The sequence below is a fragment of the Aptenodytes patagonicus genome, chromosome 6 (assembly GCF_965638725.1).
Source record: "Aptenodytes patagonicus chromosome 6, bAptPat1.pri.cur, whole genome shotgun sequence".
In the NCBI taxonomy this organism is placed as follows: Eukaryota; Metazoa; Chordata; class Aves; order Sphenisciformes; family Spheniscidae; genus Aptenodytes; species Aptenodytes patagonicus.
This window is the reverse complement of record NC_134954.1, coordinates 44,311,004-44,330,637: the sequence shown is the minus strand read 5'-3', so window position 1 is coordinate 44,330,637 and position 19,634 is coordinate 44,311,004. Positions and strand designations below refer to the sequence as shown.

At 44.6% G+C, this 19,634-nt stretch overlaps 1 protein-coding gene across 5 annotated transcripts in view; it reads left to right on the top strand.

Moving 5' to 3' along the window:
• Positions 1–19,634, top strand: part of SATB2 (SATB homeobox 2) — a 140,761-nt gene that overhangs the window by 91,130 nt on the left and 29,997 nt on the right. For all 5 annotated transcript variants that reach the window (XM_076342311.1, XM_076342314.1, XM_076342312.1 and 2 more), the window contains 2 exons: positions 7,677–7,889; positions 12,561–12,716. In XM_076342311.1, coding sequence (XP_076198426.1) covers positions 7,677–7,889; positions 12,561–12,716 — 369 coding nt within the window. The remainder of the gene's footprint in view (positions 1–7,676; positions 7,890–12,560; positions 12,717–19,634) is intronic.

The window sequence follows — 19,634 nt, the reverse complement described above, 5'->3', positions numbered from 1 at the left end:
CCAGGCTGCTTGTAACTCTCTTCCCAAAGAGCAGTGCTCCCTCCCTCGCGCCCTCCTACCCAGAGTAGCTCTGGGTGAGGAGCATTGGCTTTCCAGCATGCAGATAGGAAGGCAGCGCTTACCCAGCTCAGCTCCTGCCCAGGTTGGCTGGTGCCTAACCGTGCCTCTTTGGATTAAAGGAAGTAACAGCACAGGGAGGAGGAAACTCTACCAGCCTCGAATGTAGTGAAATTTATGATGAAATAAACTCAACTGATCCACCTTGTTGGAGGGATTTGGTCACACCTTGGCTGCAGGAGTGGGTTGAGGCATAGGGAAACTCAGGATCGATGCTGGATGGTGCCCCAGCTTCTGGTGCGACTGTGGGCAAGTCCGGATTCCTGCAACGAGGAAGGGGGAAATAACACTTCTGCAGTGTGCAGAGGTGTTGCCAGTCAGTTATAGAGGGGCTGGGGGCTCAGAGAGCAGGAGCGTGGTTGGTAAGGAAGCTCCAAAGAAAGGCTTTGGAGGCAGGCAGGGAGGGAGGTGGGTGGTGACTCCTCATTTACGTCTAATTCTGCTTTGGCAAAATTCCCCCAAACTGAAGTGGGATCAGAAAAGGGTCCTCTAAGAGGCTTTAAGATTAGAAATACAGTTTGTTGAAATAACTTACTCTTCCACCTCTGCTTGCTTGTGAGCCAAATCCTGGACAGAATTCCTTTTGCAAATAATTTTCCCCTTAACTTAAGTGAAAGGAAGACGAGCAGCTTTAATTCTCTGCCTGGTATCTAGTGAGACAGTCATGCTGCATTCATTGCTATGGTGTCTGCCCCATTGTGCACAGACTTTCAATTAGCAAGGGTTCTGGTTTTGGTTGGGGGGGGGGGGGGGATTTTTTGTTGTTTTTTTTCCCCATAGAAAACTCTCTCTTATTGCATGAAACCCTTTCATGCTGCCTACTTGTTTTATTCTTGTGTGTAATGTGGCACAAGCAGCGTTCTGTTGTACTCACAGGAAAGAAGGCAATCTGTAAGGGAAGTGCTTAATTTAATAAATTGCAGATTTTCGGGACATGGGATATTTGTTCCAACAGTGGGTTTTGCACTGCCCAAAATTTCAGTTTCAATTAACTTAATTGTATTCAATAGGCTGAATGAAAAGATCTTAAGTAGCATGTGAGTCAGGCTTTCAGAATGTGTGCTTGTAGGAGGCGACTGCTGCCTGCTCAGCTGATGCACAGGAGTCCTAAGCCTTGGAAGCAAATGCATGGATATACAGAGCGTGCATGAGCTGTGCGTCTTGCTCATTTCCCGGCATATTTCAGTATAAAGGTTTGACATGCATGTCATATAAATGGTGGCACTTTGTGGCTGCAGGTGGTCGGTCTTTGTCTTCCTCCTTTTCCCCATGCATCCACATTCAGCTCCACATGCACATCCTGTCTTCTCTCATAAAAAGAGATACCATAATAAAAAAGAGGCTTTATTAAACTAATGCAATAAAGGCATTTTCTTTGAGGATTTAAACACTTCATTTTTAATAATAAAAATCAAATTGTCATTGTTGCACCCTGTATAAGTTTTATTCAAATCAGCCTCTAAATGCTTTGTGCCTAAGCAGCTCTCTCCTGAGATGTATGTATTTTAGCATTAGTTAAATGAGTTTAAGAACGAGGCTCATACTCTGGCTGTAGGCGGTGAATCTAGAGATCAGGAGATTTCTTTTAAATGAGGGACTTATGTGATGCATTCAGCTGCACTGAAGGGTAGTGGGAGACAGCTGGTCTCCCATTTACACTGATGGAAAACCAGTCAAAGTCCTTTGAGTTCTGAAGTTCATATGAACTGACACAAAAGTGGCACCGCACATTTTGCCCATTGAGACAAAAGAATTGGTCAGGGAACAGGGTGCAAACACAGTTTTGCCCAATGGAAACTGTGACAGGATGGATACGAAGGTGCTTAGTTTGGCTAACCGCTCAAAAATTTCCACTGATTATCTAAAGCAATTTTGCTGAGCAAAATTAGACTGAACGCATTGCCAGGATAAGCATTTCTAAGAGACTTCCAGCACTTCTGCTTTGTATTCTAGCTGGAATTAGGAAGAGATGCAAGAGAATGGAAACAGCAGTGAGCATTTGAAAATGAGCTTGTGTCCTAAGAAGCCTGCAAGTACTTCATACAGGGGTTCTTGTCAAGTGCTGTATACTTAGAGGCAGAGAAGTATTTTTAGAATTGTTGAATGTATCTTACTCAGTCCAGAAGACAGTATTGAAGGTGGGACCTGGAGTAAATGCAGAGAGGCAAAGAGATGTCATGGTAAAAGCCTGCCTTGATGTGAGGAACACACAGCAGGTGGAGTTGCTTTATTTCCTTGAAATGTTAGGGGAAGTTAGTGCTTCTGCTGCAGAGCTCCCTGGGCTGACCTGCCTCCTCTAGCTTTCAATTGCAAGTAGCAGTCAATTTTAAATATAAACGGTCATTTTAGCCTGGCAAAATCAAGTTTGTTGTTGTATGCTGAAGGTACGATTTCAGTGTAGTTCAGAGTAGCTAACTAGGGGTTCCCTGAGTGCTGCCTTCCATGCTGGAAATAGGTCTTGTGTGCTGAACTGGGATGCTGAGCAAGGACAGGTTTATATCACTGATCCTTAAGATTCAGATATTGAATTTGAATAAATCCCTACGTTTTCTGATCCTGATCAGAGTCGCATCTATACCTGTTGGGAAGCAGGATAGCTTTTCTACTGCGACTGTCAGTTACAAGTACTGGGCTTAAAGTATTTGGAGCTTTAAGTACTACAGGAGCAATATTTTTCTAGTATTTCATCATTTTCTCTGTTGCTTTTGGCAATAGCTGAAGTATGGAGAGGCACAAATAAACCGAAAGTATGAAAAAAGTATTTATGCTTTTTTAGTCCTTCATATATATAATCTCCTGATACAGAACATAAAAACTGAGGTTTAGCACATTAGTTGAGTTTATTTAAGTTTTTGCCTTGGCCAGCTTTTTGATTGTCCAAAGCCTGTTTTGAACCTTTTTAACCTTAGTGCCTGCTCTTGTAGACGCATTGCTTAGGTCTGTACGAGGGGGAGCGGAGCTCCCATCTTAGTCATTGGACCTGACGCATGTGAGGTCCTGGCCAGTGCTCACGAGTCTCCTGCTGCCTGACGGCCCTCATCCTCCTCTGTCCCCAGGACATCAGTGTCTGGGCTGCACTCCAGCATGACCTCCTCACCCCCATCCAGACTGCTTTTGAAAAGCTCTGGTTTCAAAACTGTCCTGCGTTCGGTCACTGGTAGTGCAGTCAGCTGTCCCACTGAGATCTCATTTACAGCCTTTCCAGGCCTGAGGCAAAGCCCTTTGGGAAGAAGGCAGAAAGCCTTCGCTTGCCTTCTGTGGGCTTTGGTCAAGCCTTTGGGTTGGTCTTGATGGCTGGTCAGTTGGTCCTTTGGATGTAGGAGTCAGTCTGAATAACATTTGCTCTACGTTGTACTGCATCATCTTTCAGAAGTTGCTTAAAAAAAGATTTCTTGCCCATGAGGTTTTGGTTGTTCATCCTGGAAATTCTGTAGTTAATAAAAATAAAAGAAATTCGTTCAGAAATCGGGTTTCATAAATGAGTGCAAAGCAAACCCCCAAGATAGTGGCTTTGCTGGCTTGGTTTTGAAAGACTAGATTTCAGCTAGTTTGAAAAAGCACTGTCAAAATTACTCCTACCTTAAATAGCTCCAATGACTTTTTTATTTTGATTGGACATTTGCTCCTTTTCCACCTTTGGTTATTTTTATTTTAAGTCAGTTATGGATCCAGTGTGTAATTTAAAAAATGGTGCAAGTTCCAAGCATAAACCAAACTGTGCCTGCGCAGAGTCCTTGTCTTGGGGTGAGCACACACCTCATTCATGAGCACGGCCTGTGTGAACATTAAACTTTTCATCAGTTGCCTCTTCAGCAACTGCCTTAAAAATGGTGCACAGGAGTGGAAAAGCAAAGATATTATCAAGCTACATATCCTAAAATGTATCCTGAGAGCTGTGTTCAGTATAGAAGATCTGTTTGGCTATTTAAAATCAGTTTAAGACTTTCTGGTCCCTGAGGATCTTCTTTAGGATTGCAGAGTTGGTTACTGTGCAAACTGCCAATTTTTTAATTTTTTTTTTTTAATATGTGAGATGTAAGTAAGTTGGAATGAGCTAATTTAGCCAATGGAATTTTATAACAAATGTACGAATGTTGTGGGTTTCCCTCCCTCACCCCCTCCAGCAGAAACATAATTTGCAGAAATGAAAACAGTCCCTGGCTGGCTTTAGGGTTTTCTCAAAAATAGAAACAGTAGGGTTTGTCTGGCTGGGCCAGTTTCCTCACCACACACCTGGTGTATATCACTTCAAAAAATACATTATGCCTCATTAAATTACAATTAAATGAAATCATGATCATTTGTTTTTCTGGAAGGAAGATGTTTTGCATATTGAAAGCCTAATTTGTTGCAGGTGACAAAAAGGCTGAACAGATTATTTAATATCACTTTATTTTTTATAATGTTGCTCACTGGTTAGTTTGTGTATACTTCAGTAGCTCAGAATTACATTTTTGTAAATGTTACTGCTCTCAAGATACTTTATTTTATTGTCCTACCCTATCACTCAGCTATCTAGCCGCTGTTCTTTACCAGCGTTGTTTATCTTCAGTTGCAGGAGGACATGAGATTTTTCCCTCTGAGTCAGTTTTCTTATTATCTGTCCTGCTGTTTACATGGTCCTAAGCTGCCAAAGCACTTGGAGGAGCTGCAGGAAAAACTCTCTTTGCAACCAGGTTTTCTACCCGCGGGCCTGGAGCAGGGCATGGGGGAGCAGGGCTCGGCCCCTGCGAGGGGCTGCCTGTGTCGCGGCGCTGGGCGAAGGAGCTAGTCCCTCTCCCTGGAGCAGGTGCCTGCATTAGGAGGTGGCTGTACAGCCTGGTGATCGAGCAGCGATGCAAAATATTGCTACGTCCCTGTAGCAGAAATGAGACCCTCGTAGAAGCAAGAGGCACAGGCTAGGGTTCAAAACCACTGAATGTACCCCATGATAAGCTGTTTTTGGTGATGAATCAGAGCCTCCAGGCACAAGAGTTGGTATCTCAGGCAGTGAGATACCTCTTAGTGCCATGACCAAGCCACTTGTACCTGTGAGCCTCTGATTTACATAGGGAGTCAATGACTGCACTGAAAAGTAATTGCTGGCATGCTTTCACATATGTTTCTGCTCTCCATTTTTGAAATTGGACCATAAATTTAGCCAGGCTAAGATGGGAGGGAGAAAAAGCTGTCTGGAGTCAGCTCCAGTAGCTTTCAGGTACCTTTCTTTCAACCTAAACTCATTAATTTTTGAAGTTGCTCTTCTCTTTAAAAAAAAGAAGTTATGTATCCTTTAAAAGACTCAGGAAATTAAGAATTTAGAGAATCTGTGGAACTGGTATTTCATTTATTTTCTGCATTTGGAGAATTTTCCACTGACTTTAAGGGAAAATTGTAGTAGGGACTTGCTGTATTGATCTTGGAATTGTTCAAGTCATGGCTTCAAGCTTCTGTAATGTCCTTTTTTGGTTAATCTCCCTTAGCCTGTGAGCCTGGCAAACTCTGGAAAGCTTTTCAAAATGTCCCTAGCTTCTCTGAGGGGTGGTAAACCCTGAGGAAGAAGCCAAGTACGAGCATGCAGTTGTGTTGAGGTCACAGAGATTACCAGAGGCCAGGCCAGGGCCAGCCCAGCACTGCACCTTCTTCGGACTTTTTCCCAGTGTAGACCTTTTTCACCAGCCAGCTTCTCTCTCCGATCCCATTTCTGACTGGAGGGTCCCACCATGGCTCCATTCCCACCTCCAGTCCTTCTGGTAACTACTCTCATAATTGCAGGAAAACGTAATTGGGAATCTCTTAGCTTGATTATGTAGATGAGGAGCTGAAAAGATGGAGCTGTGTGCAGCCTACCTTCAGGTTGTGTGTTGAGCTTGTTTTGAGCACTTCTGGCATGAACAGTGCTGAAGTAGGGCTTTCACGTATGTGTTTTAATGTAGATGTTCAATAGCAGATAGCAGATAAATGCAGATACAGATACATCATTTGCTGGTCTGTTGGTTTTGTCAGGAAGTCTGGTAAATAAGATCAACGTATACTAAAAATGTTGGCATTTGGTTAATTGGCCAACTTGTAGTGGCAGTGTTTTAGCAAGGCTTTTGGAGGATACTCTCTGATATGGAAGAAAATAAACTAAGACTAAACATTACAGTTTTGACTACATGGTTGTTTTCTACCAACATTTTTCTTACAAGAAAGGAGTAAGCCTTGACTACACTCATGAGGCAGCTTGCCTCGGTTGTAGCTGTAAAGTAACTGCAAAATGCTCATGTCAACAGCGACAGCTAAATCGTGGCTGGGGCACTGCGGTGTCTCTTTGCACGTGGTTGCTGAACGTTGCTCCTCTCACAGCAGTAGGTCGAAGTGAGCCCTCCGAGCTCCGACTGGGATTTCATACGGCTTCTGTGGCCAGCACTCCTGGGAGCAGTGGTGCAGAGAGCCTCTGGGTCGTGGCAGGCGGGAAGCGGGAAGGGTATTGGACTGCTCAGGGAAACATTGGCAGGATAGCCTTTTAAAATAACGAGCCCCCGACCGCCATCTCTTATAAGTATTCTCGATGGGCAGAAATAATCCCTCTCTGCTTCTTTGCACACCAGTACATTTAAACATGTGTAGTTCAGGAAATTGCTGTTAACTGCTTTTTGGAGTGAAATACCCATTTGTGAAGTGTTGGATGTGAGGGGGTGCCTAGGGGAAGCTGGTGGCACACGCTGTGTCCCGGTAGTTTCTGTAGGCCGTGATCCAGGCTTGTGTGTTGTGCCTTTAACTTTTAGATAATCTGTGGAACTGTTGAGTGCGTACAGTTATGCATAAATTTAATCCCATCATTAGATTTAAGCCTCTTTTAATAACATTTTCATCTTTCCAACTCTTCCCCCCCCATTTTTTTGGAAGTGCTGTGCTGGTTAGTTCCTGGAATAATGGCTTTTGTAAAAACTAGATGAATATGGTGTTCATTCATCGTTGCAATGTGAAGCCTGTGGTATTTTAAAATGAGGCATGAAAGAATGAGTTAAATCCCTAAAGCTAGATTCTAAGGCTTTATTACTGCTCCATTTTTCTCCTCTCAGAAATGACTGTCCAAACCAAAATGAACGGACTGTAACATCAAAAACCAGCCAAATGTTTTTCTTTATAAACCTCCTGCACTGTTTAAATGTCGAAACTAAATTTACCAACCTTGGCAGATTTGTCAAAGATGAGCAGGATTGCCAAGTGTTCCCAGCTTCAAGTAAAAAGAGAGAGAGAGAGAGAGATCTAACAGCTCCTAAAATATTTGCAGCAAGCACCTGGTGGTAACTGCAATTTCTTCTACCCAATGCACCTACCTTCCTATCCAGCATCTCCATACTCAGAAGCTTATTACAGTGCCAGAATAGGACAGTCCCAAAATAAACCCCAGCCCCCAGAAGATAAACATTTTCGTACAAAATATCCCCTCTGGGAGAGCCCATGAGATTCTGCTGCAGGTTCTCAGTATTGCAACCCAGCTGGTTACACTAAACAAATTATAAAAACAACCCAAAAAACCAACACTTGACTGGGCTTTTTTTTTTTTTTTTTTTTTAATTTTTTTGAACCAGGGCTTGTTGTCAGAGATCCTGCGTAAAGAAGAAGACCCTAGGACAGCTTCCCAGTCCCTCCTGGTAAACTTAAGGGCAATGCAGAATTTCCTCAACTTGCCTGACTCGGAGCGGGATCGCATCTATCAGGACGAGAGAGAGAGAAGTATGAACCCCAATGTGAGCATGGTGTCTTCAGCTGCCAGCAGCCCAAGCTCCTCCAGAACCCCACAGGTAAGATGCGATCCCTCGTTACCTGTTTATTGTGTGGGTTAGTCCAGGAAAGGAGCTCCTCTCTGCCCTTCTCCCGTCTGTTGCTCCCCTCGCCCAGATGAGTTGTGGAAATCCTTTTGTAAGGTTTTGGAGTGGCTGTTTAGAGACATTTAGTGGATTTCAGCAAGACGTTGTGATGATGATTCTAACTTTAATCAATGCCATAAATGCCAGAAAGTATGTAACGTTAGTACCTGAAAGACCGTGTGGGCATTACATACAGGCTGTTGATACATGTCTACTAAATGGCTATTACAGAATATATTATAGAAAGCCAGTGCACATAACTTTTTATCTGTGTCCATTACATTCTGCAGAACACAGAGGAAATTTCTGGGCTTCTGGAGAGGTTCATGTATGTTGCAATAAAAAGTGTGTAGTGAACAGAGGTCGACAGTGAATTAAATAGACATTGCTAGAAATCAGCGTGCTCCGTATTCTGCATAGGAAATCACAGTCCTTGAGTTAGAGGTTTACAGGAGTAATTATTTGAAGTACAGAAAGTAGAGATGGGCAGGGTGCTGGGAAGGAAGATGATGCTTTAAAGCTCCAAACCAGCTGTCATCTCATTGACTTAACTGCACGTGTTTATTAGCATGCTGTTGCCGCCCACTTCCCCGGGTAGGTTGTTCTTTTGCACTAAGAAAGAACATCCACATACTACACCGTAATAGTCACCCCCCTTTTATCAGACTGCTTGCAGTCCCAGGCATATACTCCGAAAAAGTGAGGGTTCTTGCACAGAGGTGATGATTAACTCCTGTCATGACATTTGCCTGACCTGAGTTTGAAATTTCTAACTGTGCAGACATGATGGGTCAGTTCTAGCACTTCTCTTGATCTTTAGTAAATGGGCCTGTATAACCCTCCTGCTTCGGTGCTTTCATGGTCATGTAGTCTGCAAAGTCTCGGGCTGTGTTAGCCTTGCTTATAATAGTATTACTGAGCACTTCTCATATTGAATTCTGTGGCCACAGCTGCTAAAAATAAGTAAATGTTGGGGGGGGTAGTTTTACATGCAAACTGATCATCCTTAAGGAAGGTATGTTGATTTTGTAGAAACCTGAGCTTGTTCAGTTTAACCCTGGCGTTTGGGTGCACTTCACCACAATACCTGATGTAAAGAACTGTTTTCACTAAAAGCAAGCGTATCCTGCCAACCCAAATTTGACACTGAATTTTTATTACATGGGAAACTCATTGTATAACTCTTACCTTTTTTAGTTACCTTTCAGTGAAAATAAAATTATAAAGGGAACTATTTTAATGTTTAAGTAGTGTATCCACTTTCTGCATTTATATTTATAATGCCATAGATTCCACAACTAAAATCGAATAACAGAAGGAAATGGAGAGGTTAGATGCAATCCAGTGAGAATAAAAATTGGATCTGTTGCCCCATCTCATTCCTCTGTTGAAATACGACATTTTTCCCATGTTCTAGCCACAGCTAGAACATTATTTAAAATAATGGAAATTTTGCCTGCCTTTTTAAGAGGTAAGCATTGCTAGAAAACCATACTCTAGAAGTATAAAGCATCCTTGCCTTATTTCAGCTTGAAGAATCCAGTAGAATAAGAATAAGAATAAGAACCTCCAGTGAGGTTTTTAATCAGCAAAAGCAACACACAAAGGTTTGTGTAGCCAGTGCTCGCCTTGTGCCCGCTGGATAACATTTCCCCAGCCCTCAGAGGGCCAGCACCAGTCAGCACAGGTGCTGTTTTGACAACTTGGACACCTCTGCAAATGAGGCTGCTTCCCAGCTCCCGGGCAGGCAGCACGGCTACTGCGCTTCCCCATATGCCCGGTATTAGTTCTGACGAGACAAATGCCATCCTCGCGTTCAGCGCAGCGATTCCCGGCAGCATCGCCTCCCCAAGCAGGTGTGTTACCCTGGAGCAGGGTGCTTTGGGGCAGCAGCGGTAGGAGCTATACCGCCCTTTCAGGAATTGTGTTAGGGTGCCGGAGAAGTCGATGGAATGGCATTTGGAAACGTGGTTTCCATAGATACCAATCTCCTGCAGCAGTACTTCCAGGAATGATGCTTGAGTGTGCTGGGTAGGAGGAGAGCACTGGCAGATAGCTGTGGAAGTGCTGGTGCTGAGGCAGTTGCGCAGGCTGTCCCAAACTCTGAGCCAGCCCCTCACCCACCTCGCAGGGTGGCCCCTGCTCAGGACCTGCCCCAAGGTGAGAATGGCAGGTTGATCCGGCAAACGGGTGCGAGCGCTGTGGGGAAGAGGCTCTGAGCTGTTAGGGGTTACTGTGTGCACGTGGAAGACCAGCAGCAATGGCTGGGTTTCAGCACTCCGGCACTGTGGTTGCAAGCGCTTCTTTTTCTTTTTTCCCCACTGTTTGCAATGATACATTTCAATAATGGCAAACTCCTTCTTAATATCAAGACCAGTTTTGAATCTAGGCCTCTGACATAAAATACTTTATTTTAATGACTGTGATATTTTGGTTTGGTACTTGCCCTACCTGTTTCGGTGATTAAATAAAAAATGGCCCAGCTTTCAGGGTGTGTAGGGCAGGCTTTTTTCTGACGTGTGGCTGTGGAGCTAGCAGTGTAGGAGACCCATGCAGGACACAGCTGTATTTTAAATGTTTCTTTTACATGCTAATTTTGTTCTTCCCAGGATCTCAGGCCTCCATAACGGCCTTTGAGGCTGTGGTGACCTCGGCTGCTGCGCTAGCCAAAGGCTCCAGTGACTGGGAAGGCTTTTTTTATACCCGTCAAAGCACTGCAGGGCCTTCAGTAAAATTAAGCTCCATTAAATGAGTCCTGACAGACTTGGACAGTCCTCTTCCTTCCCATGATCTCTGTTGTTTTCTTATGTTTCCCACAATTGCCCTAACTCTCATCTATCTGTGAACACTGAATTTCAGAGCGTGGTGTCCCTGTCGGTCCATCCGTCGGGCTGTACCCTGCATGTGTTCATGGCCTGTGGATGGCGGTGGGTTTAGCCCTGGCCTCCTGGGGCCCGGGCGGCTGTGGTCTGCCCCAGCTGCCATCCAGCTGCCCCCGCCTGAACGTGGAGGGCTAGTCTTAGCAGGAGCAGGAAAGTCTTAGACCCTTTCTACGTGGGTCCTGCCTATGTCAAGCAGGGAACAAGCCCAGAGGAGTGCCTGCTGAGCTTGGGGATTAGGAAAGGGAGAAGACACAGGTTGGCTAAAGCTTTTATCTGGAAGCGGTAGGAAGAGTGATTAGTCTAGATTGTTGGCTTGATTGGATTTTGGCTCCATTATTAATGTGGCCTTTGGTACAAAAAGATGTTAGGGAGAGGAAGATTTGGAGGACAGCAAAACAGAAGGAGAAGTTCAGAAGGTTTGGTTTTGCCTAGTTAACCTTCCCATTAACAAATAGGCATTTGGGCATGTCTGCCTAGTTAAAAATTAACATTAGATGTACTCTAGCAGGCTTCAACTCTGGCACAAAAACAGGAGCCAGCTGAAAAGATTTATAATTAGGACAAATATCTGAATGTCACCAGGGTTTATGGGAGGTTTGGATCTATCGGGAAGTGTGAGCTTTGCCACCTAGGTTGTTTTATTTCCTAAGACCTTTACATCTCAAAAGAAAACAGAGATTTTATATCAGTAACCTACGTATTTCACTTAAAAGGTATAAGGGGTACAGTGATCTGCCCTGGTATCTCTCCTCTTTGAGCTCAGGAAAGCAAACGAGATCTGTCTCTCCAAGGGGCTGCTGGTGCCAGGAGCGCTCAGTGAGCATCGCGCTGCCCTCACTCCCTTGTCTGCCTGTGCGATCTGGGGACCGCCTCGGCTGAGGGGCTTTAAAATAGAAGTCTTGCAGCAGCCTGCTGAACTGTATTGATAGAAGCCTTGTAGGGGTAGTCCAGCCCGGGGAAAGTACTGGCAGCATCCGTTATTGTCCTTCATTTGTCACAGAAGCTGATGGGAAATCATTCAATTAAAAGGAGTGCAGCGGAATACACAAAATCTCAATATGAGTTTAGGAGAATGAGGGCAGCACATCAAAGGCATGCCAAAGCCCAGCTTTATGAAATGATTTTTTTTTTTTTTCATTTCCACTGATTTCCTAGGTGAAATTAGGTGACTGTCTGGCTAGCATAATGATGATAAGGCTGGGAAACCATACATACTCAAATGACATACGTATAGTTTTAATAAAGGATGAGGGAGACTTGAGGGAGTGCATTAAATTGAGTAATAATTTATTATTTAGAGACCTCTACCCATTTACTCATTTTTTCTGGGAGAATTGGCTCTTCCTCCAAGGTGTAGGCCACTTTTAGAGAGGGGGGAGAAGGTAGAGGCTGGTGCCACTGCCGCAGTAGCTAGCTGGCAAAGCCAACTTCAGCGACTGCCTGCGGCCGAGTGCCGCGGCTACCTATCCTGTTGTTGAGCTGCTCAATAAACATGCTGGGAGAGGGAGAGGGGGAGAGTTGACAGGGCCTTGCATGTCCTATAGGAATGCACTGCAATTATTTCCAATCACAATTAACCTGATTAGAATAATGGACAGGAAGTGTCCCTCTGTAGCTAATGCAGTTTGGCATCAGCTGACTGAAATCCTTTGATAATTTCTGCACAGATGGCTGGGCTGAAAGCAGCACTTTTTTAATTATTATTTTCATGGTCTCTTGGTAGGCCAAAACCTCGACACCAACAACAGACCTCCCCATTAAGGCGGACGGCGCCAACGTCAACATCACAGCTGCCATTTATGATGAGATCCAACAGGAGATGAAAAGGGCCAAGGTATCTCAAGCTCTCTTTGCCAAAGTGGCTGCCAATAAAAGTCAGGTGAGTGGTAGAGGGGATTTTGTTGTTGCGGGGCTTTTTGGGGTTTTGTTTTTATAGCAAACTCTGGGGCTGGAACTAGACCCATCTCCTCCTCCCAACAATAAAAATACATCTGTTCCTACCATAATAATAATCTTCATCTCTGGGGAACCTGTCGTGTTTTTGGCTTTTGCCTGCTTAAGTGGTTTCCTTTTCCCTTTTAAAATAGGCTGAGGAAAGGATCAGCTCACAGCCAAGCTTTTTCTCCCCTTTTGTACAAACACGCATGTCTTTTCCCACTTGTGGTATATAACTTACACCTCTGCTAGTGGGACAAGGACCATTCAAAATGATGGTATCTTTCTCATTTGGCAGGTAAAGAAATTGTTTTCTTAAGTGATTAACTGAGGGAAGGCAATGGGAAACCGCATATTAGGCAGGTGTTTCCTTTTTTTTGCATGTTGTATGTGCTGCATATGGTATTGCCATGTGAATAATTCACATCAGATCCAATCATTTTTACAAAAAGGCATGAGAGGGCACTGCAGTGAGTTCTCCTGGATTAATTTCTACCTTGGGTGTAAAAAATACATGCGGGCAAACCTAGGTCAGGTGAAATTCTTGAAGAGAATCCATTAATTTAAAAATTTCATCCAACTCTTTAAAAAAATATAATGCACCAGAAGGGATTTTATGGAAAGGAGGACAGACAGAATTTTTTGTAGGAAGGGCAGCAAGTGGATTGGAGACCGTTGGAAGGAATTGTTTACGCAGTGAAAAGGGCTGCTTCTGATCCTGGATGAAATTACTCAGTTGTGCTAGGAAAAGGCATCAGTGTGCACACAAAAATGCACAAGTGTGTCTGTGACAATGAGAGAGGGGGATAGAAGTATCTGGATGCATGCACTCTGCAAAATACATACTTTCTTTTCCTCTGTGCAGGGAAACAACATTGTAGTCATTAAAGTAGATGTGAAATAAGAGGTTGAAAGGCGTATAAACAAAGTATCAAAGGCTATGAACGCACATGGGAAAGCCTTGTCCTTGTTACAGGTATTTGTGCCCTGACACATGGAGGTCTGATTCATTTTTCCTTCCTCATTTAATCATTCATTTTCTTTGCCTTTTGCTTTCTCTTGTCAGGGTACAGCGGTTACAGTCCGCAACCCCTCTACCCCCCAACAAATTCCCAGGCACAGTATGAAATACATAAAAGGAAAATACCATGGAACCCTCTTAAACTGTTAAATGCATAAAAATCTCATGTACCACATGGCAAAATATAATGAGAACTGGAGCTGTTAAACGAATAAAGCTGTTAAAAGCGTAATGCCACTTGGCACAACTACTGTGCATTTAACGGTTTTCCACTGTGTAATAAATGACATATGTGGTAAACGTGCAGTAAATATAAAAACTGCACAATTGATTTTGCAAACGTGCCCCTTATTCTTTACTCCATGCAGATATCAAAGTTCTACCCAGAATCCGGACTGGACAGCTTTTAATAAGGAGTGTTTAACATAGACTTGAATGCCAGCCTCTCTGAGGTTTGGCTTAAAATTGCCTGCAAGCTTCCTGTCATTATACCCAGAGGCTTCTTGAAATAGAGAGGGACTGAACCACCCAACAATAATTTGGGTGGCTCACCAGCTTCGGTGTTTGCCAGCTTGAGTGCGCTTCTCTGGCAGCATTGCACACCAGCACCAAAACAAAAATAAGCTCCGTAGTCTTTCACGTGGAAAAAGAATAGGGCAGATTTTGAAAGCCAGATGCAAAAGGTTAAGAACAGGATCCACAAATGTTATTGTTTAAAGCAAAGTTACTGCACATAAAGGTTTTGTTTCTTCAGCAGCAGCGAATAAAGAAGTGTTTCTGAGGCTGATGTTTCTTTTGTTTCACAGCCCTGCCAAAGCAATACTGGCTCCCTGGGATGACCCAGCATTCACCATGCTGAGATGTCATAGCGCTCTGCTGGAGCATGAAAGTGGTTTATGGGGGCACTGGAAGACAGGGACAGAGAAGCTGTAGCCAAGAACCATAGCGGTACGGGGCCTCCCCCTGCCCCACAGCCCACCTGTGTGCCTGCCCCCTGGCCTGGCTTGGTGTGCCTGTGCTGTCCCTCCACTGGCTGCGGTGCCCTGTGGCCAGGAGGAGTGCCAAAAGCAAGGACACAGTTGCTTGTGCAGGGGAGAGCCACTGGCATGGTGGGATGGTCGGTGTGTCACCTTAGGTCTAAAAACTAGCATGGGGCTTTCCCAGTGCTTTGTGCAGGCCAGTTGTGCCAGTCATGGGCATTTGTGGTGAAGATGCTGCTGATTTCAGCAGCTGAGTGACATGGTGGGAAGTGCTCATTGAAAACTGCCCATGTTTGCAGAAGAGAGAGTTTGAAAGAGGGGAAAAAAGAGCTAGTCTGAGGGTTTGCTTGGACTCTCCGCCAAGGTTCGTTCACTTACTGTTCTCCACAGGCCTGGCTTGCATTGCATTGGCTTCCTCTATTATTCCCTCACCCCAGACTACTGAGAGGCTTCCAGTTTGCTAACAAGGCATGTGTTATGTTGGGCACTGCTGTTCTGTCAACAGCAATCCACGGTGCTGTGAGATCTTCACAGTTTTAGCAGCCAGTGAATCTCCGACAGGGCTGTTTTGACATTTTATACACAGGGCTGTATGTCATGTACCCGAGAGAGCATCCAGAGCCAATGGAGGCCTCATTTCATCTTCTGTCTTCGTACAGGAAGAGTGGTACCCACTGAGAGCAGTTATTGCAAGCGGCATCATCCAGCGGTGGAGTTAATTGACCTCTAATTTAACAAGTAGCCATCTTTATTCTTAAGTCATGGCAGAGTCTCAGTTCAGCAACTAAAGGGAAGGGCAGCTGCTAGAAACAAAGGTTACAAATCACAGAGCTCACAAGTCAACATAAATGCAAGGAACAGGGCCTCACAGAGGTACCAAGGTAGTATGGTGAGACTTCTTTAAGGGAATCCACCTTCATAAAGATCTCAAGCCATTCATTTTAGTCATTGACTTATCCATCGCTTACTTACCTTAATATGCATTTTATTCCTTGCAATTTATATCTAGACATTTTTACTCTTGTTGTGAAGTGCTGTGCATCCCTTTGTATTTTTGAAGGCAGCAGGAGCTGAGGGGCTCAGTGCCCTCCAAACACAGCCTCCAAAGCTGTCATCCGATTTTAGTTGCCAGCTGCTAGTGATGTACCATGCTTCTCTGGGGATGCCGCCTGCTAGTCCCCTTTGTCCTTTAAATGGCTAAACCTGGGACCTGTATTACCACGTTGGGAGTGTTTCTGAGTGTGGCCGGAACACCAGGATTTGGTTTCCAATCTGTGCTTTGGGCTCTCCTGGTTATATTTGATTCACAAGGAGATGGGTTTCCGGTGTGCCATTTCAGAGAGGTTCAGGTGGCCTGTGTGTCTCCAGAGCTGGGCAGTGGGACACGTAGAGACTTTGACCTTGGGTTGCTTCAGGTTTGGACTGTCGGCTTCTACCAGTTATCCAGTTCTGCAGCTGCTCTACAGTACGACTTCAGAAAAACCATTTCCCCTGTGACCATGTGCCAGTGCTTCTGTAATACTGTGCAGCAGCATCGCCCCTCTGACCTCTGCTAGTGAGAGTCCTAGCAGAGGCTGTGCTGTGCTTAGCAGACTTTTTTTTAGACTGTGAGAAATGAGTTTAGGAATATAGTTCTGTTCATAATGAACAGTCACTATCAAAATAAATAGTGGGCATAGCTGGCTGGAGCCCTTGTTGACAGTCAGAGGTAGGGCAAAGTTTGTACGAACATGGAGACCGAACTTCGCACAGTTCTCCCAGGGCAAGAGACTCTCCTTAATCAGGCTGGGGTGGCGTGGGGAAGCGGGGCACGTGCTGCTGGGGATCTGCCCCGGGCAGGGCAAATGGAAGGGTTCGACCTTCACCAGTCCAGTGAAAACAAAAAGTAAACCCTTGAAACTGAAATTCTTCCTCAAGGGACTGGAATTTGTTTCAGCTGCACCACAGTAAAGCAAGAGAGACTCCATGGAGCAACATTTGAAAAAAACGTTAAGCTGGCAAAGCTCAGTCTCTGCTTCATATCTTTGCCCTGTTTAAAAATGAACAAACAAAACATAAACTTGACGGGGGAGGTGGGGGGGTGGAGGCTGGGGGCAGAAAAGCCCTTCAGTTGAGGCCCTTCAGGTTAAGAGAAACCCAGGGCTATGGATGGAAATCACTACAACAGTTCCTCACCTTTCCTCTGACTTTTCCTTTTCATGTTGAGATCTCTGCCTCATTGCCAGGATTGTCTGGGAGCCTGTTCTCTGGCCAAGGGGGGTGTTAGCCCCACAGTAGGAGCCCATGCTAGATGGGTCTCAGCACCATGGCCACCTGCCCATGCCCTCACCTCCTGCCCGTGCTCCGAGAAGAAAATAGAGGTACTGCGAGAGGGATCAGCAGCATCACTCTGGGGCAGGGTTAGCTCTAGAAACCCCTTATTTTGTCCTTCCCTCTCTTTCCTTCCCAACTTACGTTCCCTCGTATACATTCAATATGATGGGATGCCTTCTCTCCCCCTTTTAGCTTATAATAGGTATTTTGTGTGCCCTTAAACTAATTAGCTTCCAGTGGTGATGAACAACAGCTAGAAAAAACAGCTGGTGGTGAAGATGCGTAGCATATATAGTGTATGCATACAGGGCACTTCGTACTGCTGTAGCATCTCGGTGCCTTTATGATGTTGCGAATCACTACAGCTGGGGCATATCTGTTGTACTGATATTTTGATGTTCTTGTTACATATGGAGGAAATACAGAAAGACATTTTTCTCCTTGACTGAACTTAAAATTTCTTTGAAGTACCTTTGGACATTAGCTTCTTTTTTACAAACTTCTATATGCAGTCACAGTGTGACCCCCATCCAGGACAGCATCTGCAGCGGTGTGTTAGCCTCTCAGCAGCTGAGCGAAGCAGGGACAGTTGTGGAGTTGGGGCTTTGCTCAGGAAGTCCTTGGCAGACCTGGGAGCTGATGGCAGGCTGCTTGCCCTAACCACAAGCCCACACTTCCTCGCCAGTGTGGGGAGAAGCTGGTTTGAACTTGGCACTCTGGAAGTATCCTCAGTGCACAGCATCCTTCCCTCTGAGGCCAAGAGCTGTAAGCAGGCTTGGTGTTCCCATGAATCTAAGATATGTCAGGGCTCATGTACCTCATTCATTTTTTTGTATTTTTTCGTGTTTTATAAGGCTAGTGAGAAACTGGCCCTCATGAAAGTGCTTTGCATTTTGCCTTAAATTTTTTGGGGAGAAAAAGTACCGAGCGTTTCAGAAAATCCAGTCTATTGAGTGATTAACCTTGAACTGTATCAAAATGCTCCAAGTAAAGCTTCTCAGGTTCAGTCCCCCTCCCCCGGCCCTCATCAAGAATTCATTGAAGCCATGACAGAACTCTCCATTACAGTTAGTCTTTTATCCATTTCAGCTTTCTTGATTAGGTTATCTTGAATCATTAGGGGGTTTATTTATTTTAATAGACACTTATTGGATTCATGGAAAGAGAGTTTGGCGACTAAGGAACAAGAGCTGAATATTATCTGGCTCATTTCGCACTGCAGAGAGTCCCAAACTGAGCGGAGGGAAGAGAGGCTGAGGAAGTTTGTCCAGAGGACTCCTGTGATCCTGTGTAGAAAGGGAGCTTTCTCTGTGGAACGCAGCATTTCTTTCCTAATCTTTCAAGACTTGCGTCGATCATTGCTGCTGCTTTTTTTTCCTTTTGTCACATATGTTGACATTTTCTGCACTGATGATGTGGGTGAGGAAATGGCCTTTTACATTTATTTTTGAGATTTATTCCTGAATCACTCTTACTAAAAACTCTTCATTTGCCTACTCATGCTTTTACTGGAGACCTTAGAAAATGTCAGCACAGAAAACTAGCTGTATTATTAGTATTATTATTAATTTCAGTGTAACTGCAGGGAAGCACAAGGTCAGTTTAACTGCAGTTTTAGCCAGGCTCGAAGTGCCTCGTGGTCCAGCCTGAGCAGACAGCCTGCCTGTGACTAAGTCACCGCGGACACCCAACTGCCACCTCCTGTGATGGCTTTCAGTAGAGATGCTGCTCGAAGTGTAAGCATAACTGAGCCTGAACTCTTCCCACATGCAGCCTTGTCCTTTAATCAGAAATTTGGTCCTTGGCTGACTGCAAGTCAGCAGATCTGCAGGAAGCAGTTTTTTGGGGTCAGGATATTTGTGCATACCTTTGTTGAGCACTGGAAAACCTGACCATATTGTAGTGTGGTACCTCTGGCTGCTGGAGCTGCCTCCCCTGCTCCAGGGTAAGTCTAGCAAAAGTGAAAGGGTCGAGCTGCTAAGAAGGGCTCAGGGAGAAGTGACAGAGAATATGGCTCGCGATTGCTGCACCAGCTAACTGTCCCTCAAGGGAGTTTGAGTGCGCCAAGGCTTTGGTGTAGTAAGCACGCTGTTTCTTTAACAGCATAAAAGCACAATGGGAATGGCTGGCTTCCTGCAGATTTTTGTTGTTGTTTGCTTAGCTATGTGGAAATGTATTTGATTAGGAGACAGAGAGAGAGGTTAAAAATAGGACATTAATATGATATTATTTGTTTTATCAAATAAAATGCTTAGAAAATGTTTATCTTGTCTCATGAGAACAACAAAAATAGAGGCCAGCACTTCTCTGCAGCTCTCTTTAATGAGCTAAATTGGGCTGCATTCTCAATGCCTCTAGAAGTTTTGGGGTGAAATGAAGGAAGTTCTGAGCAGAATTCCTTGCAACCACAAGCACTGGGTGTGCCTGACTGTAGAGCCAAAAGCATCCTTTAATTGTGCTGTTTTTCCTCCTCTTATTTTTAATGGAAGACATTCCCATTTAAGAACCTTAGAAGCTGACATTAAGGGCCGGATTCTGCCACCCATAT